The 21,383-nt window shown below is 42.9% G+C and overlaps 1 protein-coding gene and 1 non-coding gene across 2 annotated transcripts; one reads left to right on the top strand and one right to left on the bottom strand.

Annotated features, from left to right (window-relative positions):
- Positions 1-2,176: 2,176 nt before the first annotated feature.
- Positions 2,177-2,248, bottom strand: trnaq-uug. Its single transcript has one exon. It is a non-coding gene; the product is annotated as a tRNA-Gln (tRNA).
- A 2,106-nt stretch (positions 2,249-4,354) lies between these two features.
- On the top strand, positions 4,355-20,537 carry mapk11 (mitogen-activated protein kinase 11). The gene is made up of 12 exons (XM_041963652.1): positions 4,355-4,588; positions 10,816-10,945; positions 11,046-11,104; positions 11,311-11,422; positions 14,284-14,313; positions 15,642-15,689; positions 15,778-15,892; positions 16,004-16,075; positions 16,502-16,581; positions 16,840-16,918; positions 17,117-17,290; positions 17,995-20,537. The coding sequence occupies exons 1-12, from the start codon at positions 4,476-4,478 to the stop codon at positions 18,066-18,068; spliced, it is 1,086 nt and encodes a 361-aa protein (XP_041819586.1). The 5' UTR covers positions 4,355-4,475; the 3' UTR covers positions 18,069-20,537.
- The last annotated feature ends 846 nt before the right edge of the window (positions 20,538-21,383 follow it).

Genomic DNA, 21,383 nt, shown 5'->3' with positions numbered 1-21,383 from the left:
CATTCAGCAGGGCCATGGTGTCCACGTGAGCATCGGTCTCAGCTCGTCTATTTTTGTGGGCCGAGCTGACCTCTGATACTTTCTCTGCGAGGACCTCTTTCAGCTGGCTCACTTCTGCCTGCAGCCTCTCTTTCAGGGCGCCCAATCCATCGGAGGCTCCAAGTTCATCTAAAGAGGCTCTCATCCTCTCAGATTCCTCTTTCTGAGCGAGGAGGCTCTGATTAAGAGAGACCATCTCCTCATCTCTCTTTTCCAGCTCCTCCTTTACCATCGTGCGCTCGTGGTTCCAGGCATCGACGGTTTCCCCGTGTCTGAGCTGCATAACAGAGAAAACTTGTTGGAAATAGCCGACCCATTCTTCCTTGTTACCCATCTCCTCGTTGGCGTTCTGGAGGTCGGTCTTTAACTTCTTGTTCTCCTCCTCTGCGCTGGAGAGTTTCTCCAGCAAGGTCCTTCTCTCTTCCATATGCGACTCCTGTGCAGAATGAGCAAAATAATGCTGCTGTCTCTGGTTGGAGGTATTTACCTCTCTGTCTCTATACTCTCTTCTTTCCATTGCGGTTAATGTTGTCAAACAGGATCTACGATGAAATGACTGAATACAAATGTTCTCAAAAAAATCTAAACTGTCTCTTAATTCAACTAGTCAACACTGGCTTCTTGGCTCTGGGTCACCTATCTATAGAGAAAGTGAACATCAAAGGACAGAAAGGGCTTTGATCTATGACGATGCATGCCCATATATGGAAGTTGACTCCGCCTTCAAAAATTCATATTTGAAAAAATACAAATGGCTGATCAACAAGTTTAATAGTGCATAAGCATAAAAATTAACGATATATACAAAGAATGATGAGGCAAATCGCAATATTTACAATGAAATTGACTGTTGACAGTGACAGTGAGTGATAAATGTACATGTTAAACTGCTCATTAATGGATGAGAAATGGCCAATCAGTGGATGTTTTGGTGTCAGACGGTTAGTGACACTGTATGACTGCTAACTGTTCATCAGGGTGACGGCTTGTGGGGAGAAAGTGAGAGTGATATATGCATATAAAAAAACGTTTCTTAATCACATGCATTAGGGTGATTCTGTATTCATATTAATTGTTACACCTTGCAGTCTGGTGTATCCAGAAGCTTCCATTAGTGATAATTAGGGATGCACGATAATTGTTTTTTATAAACCAATACCGATAACTGATAACTTTTAGCTCCTAAAGGCCGATAAAACAACCAATAACACACACGTGACTAATATCATGACATCAATACACATCAATTAGTCCCGGTGGCTTCTTTGCGGCTGGCTTGCTAACGTTAGCGTCTTTAGCAGCTCGGGCGTCCTCATACGCTTTCCAAACTCCGTCAAAGCGATGGTTATGAGTCAGGTGGATGATCAGGTTTGAAGTATGACAGCTCGTGCTATTTCTCCCTCCTCGTGGAACTCGCTTGGAACATTTGTGACGAATAACCAGCGAACTGTCTCCTTCAGAAACTCTGAAGAAGTCTCACTGTTTTCTGTTTTCAGAAGCACGCTGTGCCGCATGCTGCATTCAGGGTGTAACGTAAATTCCCCAGTTCCCCTGTTTGGTAGTCGTTCTTTCGGCCTGTTTCAGTTAATGTTTCTATATTTTGCGTGTAACGTGTGGAAAAACAATGCGAAGATTACTTCAAGTCAGCAACTAACTAATTTTGATCGAGTTAACGAGTTGTTTTCTGACATGAGGGGGTATTTTGGATTTTCCCCAGTGAGCAGGAGTCTTTCTGATTATGCCTGACGTCACTTGAATGCAGCATTGACTGCAGGCCATTCGGGTCTCAAAGCACTGCCATGCTGATAAAAATATGAATGAGTACCAGTACATTTTTCTGTGTTTGTGGCATCCATGTACCTTTACCTGTCGTGTGTTGTATTTTTTGGATGAGCAAAAAACAGACGTGGTCATTTGATCATGACAACATTTACTCATCATATATTACATTTTAATATGTAAGAGCTCGGAGTGTGCAGACCGCTAGATAAACTCATTGAGTGCAGAAGAACCCCAAAACAAACTGGTCAACACACACACAGTTAGACTATGAAACAACACAGCCTCTGCTTGAAGCATGGTAACATACAGACAGGCAGAAGGCACCAGCACTGTATTTGTCTGCTCCTTTCAAATCAGGTTCCACCGAGACTTGAACTTGGATCACTGGATTCAAAGTCCAGAGTGCTCACCATTACACCATGGAACCACCACAAGAAGACTATACAGACAGCTGGAGAACAATTTCTTACATATCACTGGTACAATTTTACTAAACTGACTTATGTATAAACAGGCACACAAATTAGGGGAGAACAGGAAAATTATGAGGTCATTCCGATAAGTCCGATATCATGACGAATTGTCTCGATAACAACAGCCTCCTCTCACCCACCTCCTCCACAGAGTCCAGTGGGCAGCCCAGGACAGAGCTGGCCCTCCTGACCAGCTCGTTCAGTCTCTTCCTGTCCCGCTCTGTGCTGCCCGGGGCCCAGCAGACGACAGCGTAGAGGATAGCAGAGGCTGCCACAGAGTCACAAAAAGTCCTGAGCAGCTGCCTGCACACTCCGAGCTCTTACATATTAAAATGGAATATATGATGACGTGTTTGTGCACTGCTTCCTATTTAACTTTACAGTGGGCTCATTTGTTTCTTGATTATTTGTTTCTTGATTATTTTCTTATTTTTATTTTCTGTTTCTGGACTAATTTTTTGTGGGAAGTCTTTCAGAACGATGGCTCAAGTTGCGATTTCCCACATCCCCTCTTTTCTGTGGACGATTAGCTAACTTCCCGAAGTGGGTGACCCAGTCAAGGTTGCTTTTTCTCTGCATCAACATACTTGTACATCCAGTGGCTAGGTGCTGCATCGTGGTTCCATGGTGTAATGGTGAGCACTCTGGACTCTGAATCCATTGATTCAAGTCTCGGTGGAACCTGATTTGAAAGGAGCAGATCAATAACGCGCTGGTGCCTACAGCCTGTCTGTATCTTAACACGCTTCAAGCAGTCCAACTGTGTGACAACCTGTTTGTTCTGGGGTTCTTCTGCACTCTGGGAGGCAGGAATCAGTCAGTTTACCATTTATCTTTCTGCATGAAACTAAACACTTTATTTATTTAGTATATTTTTTTTGAGTAGTACCTTTACCTGTGTGTATTTTATTTATTTATTTTTTTGCAAAAAAACAGACATGGTCATTTGATCACGACAACAATTACTCATGTCTAGATTGTGTTTTCAGAAAATTTACAATATCATGAAAAACATCATCATATACTAAATTACCTAAATGATCACACCGTAGATTACAGTGGCATTATCGATTATGAAACCACACAAACTGAAACTGAGAAATACACTCCTGTGCAATATTAATAATAATACAATAATTAACATACTAAACTGAACTGTGTTTTGGGAAACCTGAAACAGCCTCAGACTGGAATTAACTCAAACTCACATGGACAAAAAACGTTTACTTTGCATAATTATAAACCTCCGTCCTGCCAGAAATGGGATTCAATCCATTGTTTTTATGGACTTCTCTTCCTCCTCCTGAAATGCACAAAAAGAACTTTAACAGTCCTGTCCCTCATAATTCATCTCCCTTGATCAGTCAGTCTCTACAGTATTCACCAAAATTCTTGTTCAGATGGACAAAACTATATCTGAAGCCAAAGTATGAGAATTTCTAGATTTCTCATTGGAAAGTGTGTTCCATTACACTGGTGCTGCCGCTGACAGCTCCTGCACTAGCAGATATTAACCACTAGATGGAAGTAATGCATTTACATTATTATCACACCTACAGTTTCGCTTTATTTTTGCATTCATCGTTTGTTCATCAGTTCCCAACATAAGAATGTCTTTCTGTTGACAGAGCTGAGTGTCGTTTTAGATGTTCTTAATTTTTTTAAGATGTGTATTTCCTAAATCGTATTGCTTGTGCGATACACACCGTCAGCCGATTTCGGCTGCAATATTAAGCCACAATTTCAATAAACTATACTTTTGTGATATGTCATAAATACTTTAAAATTCCGTTCGTCTGTACAACAATTCATGAAATATGTCATGTCTGTAAGGAAGGGGTCACATGACCCAACTCTGCAGCTTTGTGCACTTTCTCAGCCTCTCTCCATAATGCGCTCTCTATAATTTCTGCTGTTATTGTTGTTATTAATAATAGTCAACTTTGAAGCTACAGCAGGAGGGTGGGGGTGCAGCAGAGAGAGAGAGAGAGAGAGAGAGAGAGAGAGAGAGAGAGAGAGAGAGCTCGGCTGTCACTGGCCGGTGCAGTGTGTGCAGCAGCAGCAGCAGCTCGGCTCAGGCAGCAGACGGCGGCCCCATCCACCGTTCCCCCCCGTCCACCTCCATCCTCCTTCCTCTCCTCTTTTGCTCACTCCTTTGCCTTCCGTCGCCGGCTCGGCGAAATGTCCGCCAGACCAGGATTTTACCGGCAGGAGTTGAACAAGACTGTGTGGGAGGTGCCGGAGCGGTACCAGAACCTGACGCCGGTGGGCTCCGGAGCCTACGGCTCCGTGTGGTGAGTGCTTGTGCGCGTGTGCGTGTGTGTGTGTGTGTGTGTGTGTGTGTGTGTGTGGACGCACGGCGGATGGAGGGGCGAGGCTGCCACATTTACCGTATATTGGTCATGATGCATCAGCACAGCGATGCGTTCATGTCGGCCGTCAGGAGGAAGCAGCTTGTGGGAGCTGATTGTTTGGGGCTGGTATTATCGTCATTGTTGTTATTCTTCGGGATCAGCCTTTGAGGGAGGGGGGAAAAAACCATCAAATGAAAGTATTTTTCCTGTTTCAGTGGGCAGAGTTGAAGGTGTATTTATGTGTGCTCTGTTATCAGCCGTAAGGAAAGACAAAGCGGGTCTGCAAGACTTGTTTTCACTGTCACTGCTGTCCCTGTGTGTGGAATGGGATGAAAGAATGAGACAGCATCAGCACAGGAATTTCCCAAATGCCCCCTCTACCCCCCACCCCACGCACACAGTCCCTATACTCTCATGTGAGGAGCTACTCTGCAGAGGCTGGTGTCGCGGATCCTGAACAATGCACGCCACATCTGGGTCCTGCTGCTCTCCCACGAATCAGTCTGACACCTTGAAGGCCACGGCAGGTGCATGCACCGAGCGTGCACCTGCACAGCCGCCCTCCTCTCTGCTCGCCCCTCCGTCTGGATGCAGACGTTCACAGCCTTGCAACACAGCGATTGCTCAGCCGGTGGGATCCCGTTGCCATGGCGACGTGTTCTGGTGATAACCACCTCCTACAGTCAATATTAATTAAGCTGTAATAGCAGGATGGCGCTTACCTAAGGAAGTGTGGATGGAATGGTTTGTGCAGTGGGGTCATCACATTTTCAAGGTTCGAATGAGATGCTGGCAGCAAGAAGTGAACGTTGAGCCTGAAGTTGTCTGAAAATCTTCCACAGAGAATTGATTCATCCTGGCAGGTGGGCCGAGCACTAAACTATGGAGAGACACTCATAAGCTATTCAAAAGAAGCTTTGTAGGTGTGATGGGAATAATCCTGCAGTTGAAACGTCAACTTTGTGAAAAGCGGTTCAAAGCTCATCCAATCACCTGCACGGCTCATTCAGTCCAAATCCTGTCCAAATCCTGTGATGCTTTGGACCAAAAAGGATGAGAGTGGCCTAAGATTCAGTGTTGGTAAATCCACATTAGTCCAGATGGAGCACTCATTCAGTGCTGTTGAGGAGACAGGGAGGGACTGGCTGTTAAGTTCTGTCTTCACTGTGTTGGCGAAGGAGCAACCCACACTGATCATTTGGGCTTCCCGGCTGAATTTACTGCATCCTTTTCTCCCTTTGTCAGACCTTTTTTTGTCTCAGAAGTGGAGGAGAGTGGCTTTTGTTGTGGTCCCACACTCCTGGGTTGTCATCATGGATTTGGGACTTGTGCGCTGGATTGTGTCTCATGTATTGGCTTGTTTCGCCCCACCCATCACTGCCATCGCCTGCGTTTCATCTCAACAGCTGCCTTCCTGTCAAGTCAGATGTTAATTAAGACACTGTATGTGAATGTGCTTCTCTGTTGGCGCTCCTCTTTATGATTCCGGCTCCCTCCGGAGCGTTTTGTGCATAAACATCCTGGCGGTATAGCAGCGTTAGAGCTGTGCGCGGAATAGCACAAGAATCAAAATGTAGCTCCATCATGACTTTGCTTTCAGCCTTTTCATCCGCCCTCAGGATGCGTTTTTGGAGCATGATACTACCATGACCCATGCTGCATGTGCAGTGCTGTCAAAGCATCTATCCAGTGGTGCACAAGGCTTACTGAACATATCACACACGCTCAATGTCAACACATGGTGTTCAGGTGCTACAGCTGACTCAGTGTGTGGATTTTTTCTAAAATCCATTTGTAGTTCCTAAATTTAGCTTAATTTGATTCGCAGAGGCACCAGCCCATTGTGGTGGTATTTGATGACTTGGGAGTGAGACTCCACAATCAGCCATCTTTCCCCAGAGTCGCTTCGTGCACTTTTAATTGATCCACTCTGCAATCTTTCCATGCAGGTGTGAGTACCCCTGGTTGGGAGTCACTGCACTAAATCTTTGCCATCTGAAAGCTGTTTCCTGCCGCACAGGAAGTGATGTGTGTGGTTTGTTTGGAAAGATGAGGGTTAAGCAGGTGTTCCTCCTCCTCCTGTTTTCTCAAGGCATCATATCAACGGCACTGGTGAAATGCTTGACTTTGCTTCAACTCTCTCTTAAATTATACACATGCACACACAAACACACACACACACACACACACACACACACACACACACACACACACAATGGACATTCCTTCACACGCCGCCCAGCATTGCCCTGCATTGTTAATGTTGATATCCAGCCATTGTCAGCGACTTTCTCATGGCAGAACTTGACTAGCAATCAGCTGGGGGATGGGGAAGCACGATATGTCTATGTGTGTGGCGGGATGGGGGGTTCGGATAGTCCCACGGCTCTCGAGAGGCACAGTGAAACAGCTCTCATCATTTATCTCAAATAGCAGCTCGTTCTGTCTGTAAACCCTCTTGAGGCTGCAGATCTGAGGTCAAGGATCCGACAAGATCATATAATCCATTATAGCCCGAGAACTTATACCCCCGTCACCAGTGGGAGAGGGGGAACCGAGTGACACAGACACAGAGCTTAGAAAGAGAACAGTACAGTAGGTGCAAGGGAGTATATTAGCTTGTAAGGAATGACTGGCGAGGTTTTAGAGCTGCAGAGCACAAACAAAAGAAAGTGAAGCATCATGAATACAAAGCTGATTGAATAATTTAACACGCAGCGCTTCTTGAATTTTGAAGCCCTGAGACAAAAAGTTTGGGCGACTGAACGCTGTCTAATCCACACTCATTGTCTTCTCATCTCTCTGATCCCACCGAATATTCTCTTTCCTGCTTCTGTTTCTTGAGACGAAAACCGTCCCAGTTTTGGACCAGACGGGACGGATCATCAAGAGAGAATATGCGCTGAGCTGATCAAGGCTGCTTTCATCTCACGTCAGCATATGGAACATCTGTTCTGCAAACCGGAACTCTGGCATGAAGCCTCTCATTTGGATGACTATGAATAAAACATGACTGCTTCATTTTCACCTGTGAGAGTTGTTCTGTCTCCGCTTGTCGGATTGTTGGCTGGGAACAGGATGAACTGAGCAAAAAAATCCAGATTGGGGTCTTGATTTGTTGCAGGTCTTGTTTGGGTACATGTATATCTCATGACCGCAGTGCGATTTAGTGTGGGTGTGTGCGTCTATAGTGCAACAAGAAACAGACCAGAAATCGATACCACTCTCATGTTTGTCCATTCACAATGAAATTACAGCCAACCTCTCATTAGCATAGCTTAGCATAATGGCAGGTCTGAGGACTCTGAGGAAGTCTGGCTAAGATATAGTCCACCATGTAACTTTGCAAACCACAAACCACATATGTGTCATTTTACACTTCTATTTTATATATAAATTAAACAAATGAGATCGCATGAGTGAGCTTCAGAGGTGCTGATAGGTGGACTTTGCTAGCTTTGAGCTATGTTAGCTGTTCCCCGTCTTCCAGTCTTTGCGCTAAGCTAAGATAAACAACTGCTGAATGTTCACAAAATGTCAAATTAATCCTTTCAATGCATAAATTGGATGCAGTGTTGGATGCAAGGAACAAACTCTGTGAACAATCATCTATAGCATGATGAGCATATTGTAGTTTCCTCTCTGTATTTGCAAGAGTCAATACCCTCCCCCCACTTCCGCCTCATTTCATCCAATTTAATCAGCCGATAAGACCAGAAAATGTACATAAAAACAATCTTCCTTGTGGATAAACAGTGTTCTTGACTCATCTCAGATTGGGGATTGGCCCTCTTTCTTTTTGAAACCAGAGGCACATTAAGAGCTGGGATATAAGAAAAAAAAACGGAGACAGAAGAAGAGGAGAGAAATCGATGCCTCGGCCGGGCCGAGTGTGCTGGCAGCACTGCGGTCAGCCCCATGTATGGAAGATGGCAGGAAGGGAGGTATGCGTGAGGCCTGGTTCATGTCAGAGACGGAGGAGACTGGCTGCTGTCCTGGCTGAAGCCCGGCGGGAACATCCGGACCGGCAGCGGGTGATCGTAAGACGGAGAGCCACATGGACCCGCTCAGTCGTGCAAGAGTGCGGTTTACTCATGCACGTAGGCATTGCAGGCCACCATGAAATGATCCACTAATATTTACAGTGAGCTTCATGCTGTGGATAAAACAGGAGAAGGCCTCATTTGGTGTCAAGGTGGCTATATAGGATATACTGTGTCTGCTGTGAGCTGAATTTTTGCAGGTTTGTCGGAAAAAGATGAGAAATCGAAGGTTACACAGGCCCTGCCCCCTCCATGGAGCGTTTTAGTGCATTTTAGAGCAGACTGAGTCTATGAAAAGGGTCCCGTAAAATACAATAATTTCTGAAGACGTTGGAAATGAAAGTAATATTTCAGCATATGCTCATTCGCTCTCTTGCTGTGAGCTGATGTGTGAGATGAGAAGATACCGCTCTCATACATGTGTGCCAAATATAAATAGATGCCATCAAGAGATGGTTAGCTTAAAGACGGCTAGCCTGGCCGTCCAAAGATAAGAATTGATGGAATGTGCTGATTTCGAATGTTTGCGACGAACTGAGAGATGATGTTTTCCTTTACAGGCTGAGAAGCTTCTCCTCCTTCTTAAGATAAATAAATTACAACACATTACACGACAAACATATGGTGATCTTATATTATATGACGCGACCCAACAGTTTGGTTGGGTAGAGTGGCAGTGGTTAAAATGAGCTCAAACTTAAACATTTACAGCAGTGAAATGCACCATACACATGAATGCAGCAGTGATATTAATCCATTAACAGCAGATATCATCGTAAAGCACTTCCAGCACAATGAGTACTTTTACTTTTGATACTTTAAGCACATTTTGCTGGTGATACTTTTTTTTTTTTACCCTAGGTGTAAATACAGGACTTTTACTTGTATTGGAGTATTTTCATAGTGTGGTTTTAGTACTTGTACTGAATTTTTTACCATATACATGAGTCAGTTCTGTGTCAATGTAAAGTGTAAATCTTCCTTCAAATGTCCTCTGTTGCTCGTCTTTAAATGTCCACTTTTTCCAGCGTTTCACTTCTTGCTTCTTGCTCTATTTCTGCAGCGCTGTGCAGCATTTCTCAATTCTCACGTTTCCTTCCTGTTTGTCTGTTCCGCTCTCTGATGGCTGTATTATTATTGTTGCTGTGAGTGTTGAAACGCTGGCGGGACCGAGAAGACGTCGGCACCACAAAGGCAGCGGCATGAGCAGCAAGCGGGGCTCGGCGTTCAATATGCAGACTGACATTTACATTTCAAAAGAGGCCGATGAAATAAACCTCTGCACTTTTACGCTATCTGACATCCTCGCTTGTCTTGTTCCACCATATCCTCTTTCACCCTCTCCTTCTCTTTCTGCATTAGTCTTTGTCAGTCGACCTCTTTCTTTCTCCACTCTTAGTCATTTATCACGAGTATATAGACATATCAGTATCACTGGCTGATGCTGGATTTGACATTTTGGGATTTATAGGGAATAAATAGCAGACACGTATCAAACGACTGGCTTTAATTTGTCCAAAGTGACAAAATCTGCTTTGCACCACGAGTAAAGCTTGCTAATTAACGTGTTATATCTTGTTTATTTAGTTTCTTAAAAAACAAAAGGCGAAAATTACATTTCGCCCTTTTTTTCACTGGGAGATAATGTGCTGGACTTACTGCATGCAGTTTTGCATAATGACAGGAGACGGGGGGACAGCAAGCCTAGCTCTGTCCTAAAGTAACAAAATCAGAGGAAGTAATTGTGCAAGGACTAGAAGAAACTGTCCTACACGTAACCTCCCATATAACCACAAATCCTGTTTGGCACATCGGTTTTTGTGCAGATTCAACAAAAAAGATATAAAATGTGGGTAAGGAAGTATTAAGGGTGCTGGTCAGTGGTATGTGTACAGTGCTAATGCTAAGCTAACGGTCTCCTGGCTGTAGCTTCATATTTAAAAGACAGACATGACAGTGGTATGAATGTTATTATAAGTCTTGGCAAGAAATCAAATACAGGTTTTTCCCATAATATTAGACGACTTCTTCCTTATGACACTGGCTGCAGTGAACAGTGAATCGGGTATGCTGAAGTAGATTCACACATGTTTTTAATATCACCTCTCTGTTTTGTTCTTCCAGTTCGGCGTATGATGTTGTCTTACGGCAGAAGGTTGCGGTGAAGAAACTGTCCAGGCCTTTTCAGTCTCTGATCCACAGCCGCCGCTCGTACCGGGAACTCAGGCTGCTCAAGCACATGAAACATGAGAATGTTAGTGCTGCTTATGAAAATACCCAGAGACAGACAGACGCAGCTCTCCGCATGTTTCCGCTCTGTTATTGATCAGCTCTGCTTGTCTCTGTCTCTGCAGGTAATAGGGCTGCTGGATGTCTTCACACCTGCTGCAGCACTAGAGGACTTCAATGAACTGTAAATATGTTATCCTGCCATGTTTTCTGCAAGATATACAGCTGGAAAGATTGTGTTATTGGAGGGCAGGGTGGTGTTGGTGGAGGAGCTCCGAGGTGGAGCCTTGTAGAGATGTCTGATGGTTGCCATGGCAGCATCACTATGTTCTCCTCTTCGCTCAAACTCCCCCAACCCCCCATTCACTCATAAACTTTGCCCTTTTGCAGCTACCTGGTGACTAACCTGATGGGTGCTGACCTCAATAACATCGTTAAATTTCAGAGGTTGTCTGACGAGCATGTGCAGTTCTTAATTTACCAGCTCCTCCGCGGCCTCAAGGTAATTATCTGCATAATGATACACTTGCTGTATGCCATACTGAGTGCAGCGTAGCACTTAATATACAGTGGTATGAAAAAGTGTCTGAACCTTTTGGAATTTCTCACATTTCCGCATAAAATCACCATCAAATGTGATCTGATCTTTGTCAAAATCACACAGATGAAAAAACAGTGTCTGCTTTAACTAAAACCACCCAAACATTTATAGGTTTTTGTATTTTAATGAGGATAGCATGCAAACAATGACAGAAGGGGGAGGAACTGAACCCTCTGCCTAAGGAGACTTAAAGAGCAATAGAAACCAATTTTTACCAATCAATTTAAGTCAGGTATGTGCCCAATCACTGATGAGTGGCTTAAAGCTGCCCTGCCCACTATAAAACACACACCTGGTAAGAATTGTCTTGATGAGAAGCATTGTCTGATGTGCACCATGGCTCACTCAAAAGAGCTGTCTGAAGACTTGCGATCAAGAATTGTTGATTTATATAAAGCTGGGAAAGGATACAAAACCATCTCTAATAGCCTGGATGTTCACCAATCGACAGTCAGAGAAGTTGTATACAAATGGAGAGAGTTTGGCACTGTTGCTTCTCTCCCTAGGAGTGGCCGTCCACCAAAGATGACGCCGCAGAGTTCAGCGCAGAATACTCAGAGAGGTAAAAAATAACCCTAGAGTGTCTGCTAAAGACTTACAGAAATCACTGGGACAGTCCAATATCTCTGTGCACACATCAACTATATGTAAAACAATGGCCAAGAACGGTGTTCATGGGAGGACTCCATGGAGGAAGCCACTGCTGTCTAACAAAAACATTGTTGCTTGTTTAATGTTTGCAAAAAGGCACTTGGACACTCCACAGAAGTTTTGGCCAAATAATTTGTGGACTGATGAAACCAAAGTTGAATTGTTTGGGAGGAACACACAATGTCATGTATGGAGGAAAAATGGAGCAGTTCACCAACATCAACACCTCATCCCCACCTGGAAGCATGGTGGAGGGTGCATCATGGTTTGGGGCTGTTTTGCTGCCTCAGGGCCTGGACAACTTGCAATCATTAATGGAAAAATGAATTCAAAAGTTTATCAGGATGTTTTGCAGGAAAACCTGAGGCCGTCTGTCAGACAGTTGAAGCTAAAAAGAGGATGGATGCTGCAACAAGACAATGATCGAAAACACAGAAGTAAATCAACTTCAGAATGGTTTCAAAAGAACAAAATACACGTTCTGGAGTGGCCAAGTCGAAGTCCAGACTTGAACCCCATTGTGATGCTGTGGCATGACCTCAAGACAGCGATTCATGCCAGACATCCCAGGAATCTGACTGAACTACAGCAGTTTTGTAAAGAAGAATGGGCCAAGATTAGTCCTGATCGATGTGCCAGACTGATCTGCAGCTCCAGGAAGCGTCTGGTTGAAGTTATTGCTGCCAAAGGGGGGGCACAAAATATTATATGTGATGGTTCAGTTACTTATTCCTCCCCCTTCTGTCATTGTTTGCATGCTATCCTCATTATAATATGAAAACCTATAAATGTTTGGGTGGTTTTAGTTAAAGCAGACACTGTTTTTTCATCTGTGTGATTTTGACAAAGATCAGATCACATTTGATGGTGATTTTATGCGGAAATGTGAGAAATTCCAAAAGGTTCAGATACTTTTTCATACCACTGTACACATCATCATGCAGACCAGTGGTTCCCAATAATTTTTTACCCCCACAGCCCTGTCAGATGAACTCAAGTGTTTAAGTCTGTTTTCTTACTAGCCTACTAACTGACCATTTATCCATTGTTTGGCTACTATTTGGTGCTATTAGCAATGTAATTCAGCCATTTATCCAATGCTTTTAGCTAACTTCAGCTGTTTGCCCATTACTTTCTGGCTTATTCAACCGTGTATCTGTTGCTCTTAGCTAACTGGGCTATTTCAACCATAAATTCATTATTTTTAGCTAACTGCTTCAACTGTTTTTAATTTCAGCTGTCTATAGCGTTTATCCAATAGGCCTACTCTTAGCATTTCAAACATGTATCCATTACTCTTAAGTATACCAGCCTTGTAATAATTACTTTTAGCTAGCTAAGCTACTGCAACTGTTTGTCTGCTACTTCCAGCTGACCAATTCAACCATTTATCTGTTACTTTTAGCTAACTGAGCTATTTCAACCAAAAATCCATTACTTTTGGCCAACTACTTCAACTCTTTCTATTCTTTAAGCTTTCAGCTCTCTTAGCTAGTATTAGCAAAAAGTTAGCCAGTATTAGCTAAAAGTTAGCCAAACTTTCAGCTATTTCATTCATTACTCTTAGCGAAGTATATCAACCCTGTATGACTTTATGGTAACTACTTCACCAGTTTATCCATTAATTTTACTGACTATTTGAACTATTTATTTTCTTACTTTTAGGTAACAGTTTACTTCTGTAAAAAATAAAATTAAATAAGCTAAAATTGTAGGTCTACCCCAGGAGTAGGACTACAAGTACCCCTGGTTGGGAATATATGAAGCCAATAGTTTGCTTGAAGTGAATGCAACCTGTCAGCAATTATGTCATAAGTTAGCAACCACAGTCTGTGTTGCAAAAACACTTGCTACATTTACATGGAGTTTTCCATTCTTTGTGAATTCTGTCCATAGCTTGCATGCTAAAGCTAAGCTAACGTTGAATCAGTCCAGCAGCCGGCAGGTCCGGCTGTTTGGCCTTCGCGGTTACCATGGGGCAGACAAAAGCAGTCTCCCTTTCGGCACGGGCTGATATTGTGAACGCACTGCTGACCCCTGTCTCCCTTTATGTCCTCTCTGTCCTCGTTCCTCCCCCATCCTCCTGCCCCACCCCACCGCCTGTCGAACAGTACATCCATTCAGCAGGATTGATCCACAGAGTGAGTGCCTTCTCTTTGCCCTTCTTGTCATTTTGACCATCAACTCTGAGAAAATGCAAACTCGCCTGCCTGGTTTAAAATAAAAACAAACCTCTTTTAACCTCTTAACATACTTTCCCCTTATACATCCCTTAAAATAGCTTTAAGGTTGGAAAAACCATCTCATTTTGCACTGTCTGACAGTATCATTGAATGTTGAAACTGAGCTAAATACTAGGCTGCACCATTCCTTCAAATGGCAATATTCCACAGGTCTGATTAGATTAGATTAGATATAGTTTCATACACAGTTCAACCAGACATTTTGCTATTTTTTTTTTTTTAGCTCAGGTAAAAATGTTTTACTTAAATTATACTTTTTGAAGAATGTACCAAGTACACTTTATGCTATATTTGTCACCTTCAAGTATTCTTAAGTGTACTCAAGTAATCCCTGAGTACCACCTGAGTAAAATTTGAGTATACCTGAAGTGTAAGTAGTTGCTAAATTGGTACAACTTTTTTACAAATTTTAAGGGAACTGAAGTACACCAGTGAATATCAGGATTCACGAATATTCAGAACACACAGTACATCAGTATAATTGTACTGTATAACCAGTGTGTTGGAAATATAAATATTGCTAAAATCAAGTGAAATCAAAGTACACTTTAATCAAGCATGCTAATAGTGAATACAAGGACTTTAAAATAGTATACTTTTCATAAGTACACTTTTTTTGAGTCTTTGTTTACATGCATTCGTATACATTTAGGATAAAGTCGCTTTTTAAGTACTTTATATAAGAAATGACAAAATGACATCTAGGTAGAAGCATATTTTCTAGAAGCAAAAGTCAAACATACTTTAAATTAGGCACACTTTAGTTGCACTAAAGTAATTACTTTCAGACCTGGGAGGGAAACCCTGAAATCACTAGCTAAAGTTGGGTAGATTTGGTCCATGTACAGTGGGTGTAAGTTGAAGCTTTAAAAGTGCATTTTTATGGTTATTGAAGATTGGGTGAAATCCAGTTGCCTGGCGAGAAGGAGTGAATATTAAATGTTTGGCTACAAATATAAAAGTCAAGACACGAATTAGGTTATGCAATGGCTATTTTGAAATCACCATTTAATAGCTGCATTTTTTGATCGCTGCTCTAGAGAACACTCTCTGTGAGCACGATCTGTATGAATACAGTAAAAATGGCCAAGGACAAAAACAAGGTTGCAAACGCAAGATGGGTGGTTTACACTGCTTTATATTCACATCCATCCCTCTATCTGCAGATGCATCTTCATTCTGATCATGTTTCTCTCTGTCTTTGTCTGCTTTACTATCTTTCCCAGGACCTCAAGCCAAGTAATGTGGCAGTGAACGAGGACTGTGAACTGAGGGTAAGACTCATCTTCAGTTTAAACCTACAAATCCTTCACTCCAACCTATGGACTCCATCAATTAAAGCACCGTCTTCCTGTCCGACAGATCCTTGACTTTGGATTGGCCAGACAGACAGATGATGAGATGACAGGGTATGTGGCAACACGGTGGTATCGAGCGCCGGAGATCATGCTGAACTGGATGCACTACAATCAGAACGGTAAAATGCCATCAAGCTATTCCATTAATAAGCTTTTCTTATATCTTTTTTTCAGAAGCAAACATGTTAAATGTCAGTTGAACGATTAAACCTCTGGTGTTTCTGTTCCAGTTGATATTTGGTCAGTGGGATGCATTATGGGAGAGCTGCTGAAGGGAAAAGTCCTTTTTCCTGGCACTGACTGTATCCTTTATCAGCATGGTTAGCGTCCACTGCAATTTGCAGCTTTTCTCCCCTCTTAGCACCAGCCTTCCATTACCTCTCTAAAGTGCCCTGTGGACGTGGATTTGCATTACAATCCCAGGCCTTTCTGACGGGGAGGTGCATCAACAGGGAGAAGTGGGGAATGAAAAGGGCTGATGACAAAAGGCTGAATTATCTAGGTTGTTGTATTCGGTATCTAAGAGCAGAGCCAAAACGAATCTGATTTGCTGATCTTTGTGTGTTGTGGGACTTGCTACCTAGAAAAGAACTGCTGCCTTTCAGCAGTGCTCAGCAAGTCGAGTTTCTATCTTTGTTGATTTCTTAAGTGACAAGACGCTAGGACAAGTCGAATCTTGCAGGATGATGACTTTTCACAAATCTTAACAGCCCTTAACTCCTCCTAAGACATTGACCAGCTGAAGAGAATCATGGAGGTGGTCGGGACTCCGACATCCGATCTGTTAAAGAAGATCTGCTCTGAACATGTGAGCGAGGGAACGGGGACGACTGGGGCGAACCATTTTTTGTCTAACAAGAATGTGAAAAGACGTTATGCTCTCACTATTATGTTGCTGCCATTCACACAGGCAGCCTGTTCTAATTGATTCACTGATTCTGTTGACATGGCAGTTGATTGAACAGTCAATACGTTTGAGCGTTGGGGTGATTGATCACTAACTGTTAGACACCAAATGATCCACATTGTCACACGCCATGAGCTGAACACTGATCTCTATTTGCAGGCGCAGAAGTACATCCAGTCTCTGCCCTTCATGCCCCAGCAGGACCTAGAAAAGATCTTCAGAGGCGCAAATCCACTCGGTGGGTGATGCGCCGCAGATTGGATTATCAGCTTCTTAAATTCAATTGCAAGGCTTTGAGTGGCTGCTGAAGCTCAAGTTGCTCCCTCCATGTTGCAAATTAGAAATCCGGTTCCACAGGTTTGGTTTAAACTTGTTTCCAGCCTCTGACTATATCCCAACCCTACCTCACCCCTCTGTCTGTCTCCACCCACGTTAGCTGTCGATCTATTGAAGCGTATGCTGGTTCTGGACTGCGATGGGAGGATCTCGGCCAGCGAGGCTCTGTCCCACCCCTACTTCTCACAGTACCACGATCCAGACGACGAGCCGGAGGCCCCGCCTTACGATCAAACGCTGGAGAGTAAAGATCGAACTCTAGAAGAATGGAAAGGTAAAGCTTTGAACTAAAAACGGATTGCAGAATTGTCCTTGATTGAAAATAACAGCAAAAACATGACATGATTGCAGCTTCTATAGTCCAGGAATTGTCCACTTCCCAGTTTCTCTCAAATGAATGCGCCCACCTCCCTTTATGCACACTTTCAGAAGGGCAGATCTGATTTGCAGAGGAGGAAGTTGCACAAATTGATGCTCCAGATCCGAAGTGAGCCTCAAGCTGCAGAGCTTTTAACTTTGAGGATTATGCAATGGTGCGTTTAAGCCTGCATGTTTCACATAGGAGTGCTGACTGCGCCACCAAAGCACTGTTGGTTTTGAAATATTTAGAGATGCCATTTTTAACATCATAGATATGATTACGTTTCATTTCAGAAGGGACTTTTTGGTTTGTAAAATGCCCCAAAGCTGATGTGAGTCATGGTGGATAATCTTGTGCATGGTTTGCATTTGAAATTTAGGTTTCTTTGATAGACCAGAGTGTACGCTGAACATGCACAGCTATAATAGCACTGACTGAATAAAAGCTTGTGCCAGAGGACTCTTGGTTTTTATATGAAATGATGTTGTGACAGTGACACATAAAGGAAGGGTTGTGTACCATTTCGGTACGTTTGTTCTCTTCACATGGCTCATATCCTCATCACCCCTCCTAACGCGTTTCCTTTTCACTTATTCCTCTCTCACGTGTGCGCACAGAGTTGGTATTCGAAGAGGTGAACAGCGCCAAAGCGTCCGGTAGCAAGACTGATAGCCTTCAGGTGGAGCAGTAATCCTCCTTCTGCTCCGCCTCAACCTTTACCTGAAGAAGGACCACGTACTCAGTGAGTGGGAGAAGGACTGTGGCAAGCCAACTGAAGAGAACTCTGCATTCCCTCTGCTCAGTGTGACTGTGTTTGGTTGCCTGTCATGAGTTTATTTGAGCAGCAGGGCAGGACGGTCTCCACGGGATCAGATGCACACATTGCAATTACAGGGAGCGTTTTAGAATCTGATGGAGGGAGCTTTCCTGTCCGTAAAGTTGCTTCCTCTTATGTTTCCGCTCAGTGGGGCTAAAATGAGGAACCAACTTGGCTACGTCAGGACTCGCAGAGGTCGTCAGGATTCATACGAGGGAGCAACTTCACTGTGCTTACAGACCGATGGAGGGCTGTCAAAGGAAGAAAATAAATGCACACTAGGATTTCCAAAGCGACGACAGAGTGCCGTCTGGTCCCTCATCATGACAAATGCCATAAGCAGTCACTGCTTTCATATATGGAGTTCATATTTAAAGACTCGCAGCAATGCCGCGTCATGCCACAGAACAGCTTCGCCTGCACACTACTGCATGATTTTATGTGCATTTTATTATTGCAGAATATTACTGGTGCTGTACTATAACCATTAAGACTGCTTATTGCATCTGCCACGCTGCTGTAAAACCAGCCTGAGGGTCAGAGAGCAGCGTTACCAGGAAATGTGACCGACTTTCAACCTGTTTTATCTTTATGATTTCCGCACAGTAAAAGAAAATCACACAAAAGCAAACAAGAGCTACTGCTCTTTCTCGTATGGAAGTCATCCTCTCCTGCTTACAGAATAGTAAACACCAACTGTGCTATTAATTAGCAAGGTAATTGATATATGCCAAAGCTGGAACAGAGTGACTGTATTGCAGGTCTGTGTTTACAGTGTGACCTCGCTTCTCATATACAGTTTCCGCTGATGGCTGTTTTCTGATCGTCAGGTTTCCATAGTTCTCCGCTGTGTCTTTTACAGCCCCGGTTTGTATTTACGTTAATTAAGATTACGGGCATTTTGTAAACTGTTAGAAACAGTTACCAGACAGTGCGCTGGATAATAATACATCAACGAGCAGCTCCATCCAAACAATCACTGGTCAAACACTCCACTCTGATGATTCCCGTAAAGCTGCCGTATTTGGCTGCTTGCGGCAACCAGGGAGCTCATTAGTGATCTTTCATGTTTCCTCAGCTTCTTTTTACAGTTTTTCAGTAAAGAAAACAAACCAGATTGAGAACATTCATTAGCGGCCACAATATAAAAGTACTTAGGATGTTCTTCAGCTCGATTGAAATTGCAATAATGCTGAACTTTATTGCATATTGCGACATTATTATACCCATAATCATCTTAAATGGCCTTCACAGGTGGAATCTGTATAAGCAGCATGAGCTCAGTGCATATACAGATTATTACATGGAAGGGCTGAATCCGTCACTGACATTGCGTCATTCTTCTTGCAGCAGACTGGAGTTTTAGTTCGACAGACTTCTCGCTGAGGTAGAAATCATCTGGTTGCGTTAAACTGTAGTGGGCAAACCACAGGTTTTCCAACTTCACAGTGAAGGTCAGGGAAAATGTCAAGAGGGAAAAGAGGACGACACTGATATTGTGGAGTCCCGTTCTCTGATATTAACTCAAGAAACAGAGTCTAGCACCTCGTCTTGTGTGATGGGATAAAATCTGATTTTAAGGGGATATAAATCTGTAAATCAAACTCGATCAGTCAGTTCAGGACACAAGTTGGATACTAATGGCAGGTGGAAAGCAGATACATGTTTGTCTTTATGACCTTTTACCAAGTAGCAGCACAAGTAGCTCTTTCGGTTAGCTAAAGAACGTCAAGCTAGCTCTGATTTTAGGGTTTAAATCAGTTGTGTTTTTATGTATAGTGTTCTTTCATAGTCACGCAGGTTAAAACTGTGGTTCCTTTGCTCAGTCCACTCAAGTTTAACTCAACCAGTGAGATTATTCCTGCTCAAACACAAATCATTTTTGAGGAACACAAGAAAGGAAACCGACTCTTCTGTTGTTTTTGTTTTTCCTGTAATGGCGCACGCTGGAGTGCTACATGTAGCCCTTTGTGCAAGTCGTCCATTAACACTGGATGCAAAATGTTGAATTTACAGTCCAAATGAATCAAAACTGTCTGTCTCAGTCGAAGTGTGTTAGAGCTCAGAATGCTAAAGTGTCATGTGCTTATGTGGATGTTGTATATGTGGTGGATTTGAATAGCAAACTGCAAATCGAATGTATACGTATACTGTATGTATGTATGTAACAAGTTAGAAGTGTCTTTTGAATACATGGTGGCATGTGATTCAACAGTAGCCATGAGTTTCAAATCACTAACAGAATGTCAACTCTCAGTTTTCAGATGATTCAGATGATTTTCTCATTCATCAGCGGGTTACATGACTTGGCAAGTCTCGACTTCAGCAGAATAAAGATCCTCATTTCTGTTTGTCACTATGTTTCTTGTCTCATGTAGTCTCTGCAACATTAAGCCAGTTTTATATATACCTTGGACACGCCTGTCTACGCTACGTACTCCACCTCTGTGGCAACAGTTTCGGAAAGGCCCTTTCCTGTTGCCCTCATAAAGGTGTACTCCAAGTTGGCTGTGGAGGAACTGGCCTTCGTAGAGCCCTGATCTCAACCCCATCCAACAACTCTCGGATGAATCGGAGTCAGGCCATAAAACCCTACATCGGTGGCTGAACTCATTAATATTGCGGCTGAATAGGAGCAAATCCCTGCAGTGGGCTCCATGGTCTTGTAGAAAAGCCTTTCTAAAACACTGGAGGTTGTTGTAGCAGCATATTAATACCCATGGTTGTGGGATGAGATGTTCAACAGCTACATACAGTATAGGCACATAAGTTTTGGTTGTCCACACATTGAAAAGGATAGATTATTAGTACAGAATCTGGTTTAGTTAGTAGAATAGTACAGCACAGTGTTGAAAAGAATAGTATAATATGGAAAGTACAAGTACAGTAGTATAGTATAGTATTACATAGTATAGTAAACAATAGAATAGTATGGTCTATAATAGGATATTGTTGTATAGTATAGTACAGTATAGAATTCGATAGTATAGTATAGTATGGAAAAATAGAACAGTGTACCTTCATACAGCATATTACACTGTGATGTAGAATAATACAGTATAGTGTAGTATAGTATAGTACAGTACAGAAAGTAGCATTGTACAGAGTATAGTATAGTTTTACACACTATAGTAAATAGAATAGTATGGTCAATAAGAGTATATTGTAGTATAGTATAGTATAGTATGA

This window comes from Chelmon rostratus, chromosome 22 (genome assembly GCF_017976325.1).
Source record: "Chelmon rostratus isolate fCheRos1 chromosome 22, fCheRos1.pri, whole genome shotgun sequence".
Classification (NCBI taxonomy): domain Eukaryota; kingdom Metazoa; phylum Chordata; class Actinopteri; order Chaetodontiformes; family Chaetodontidae; genus Chelmon; species Chelmon rostratus.
The sequence above is the reverse complement of the archived record's forward strand: the minus strand, read 5'-3'. Positions and strand labels throughout refer to the sequence as shown.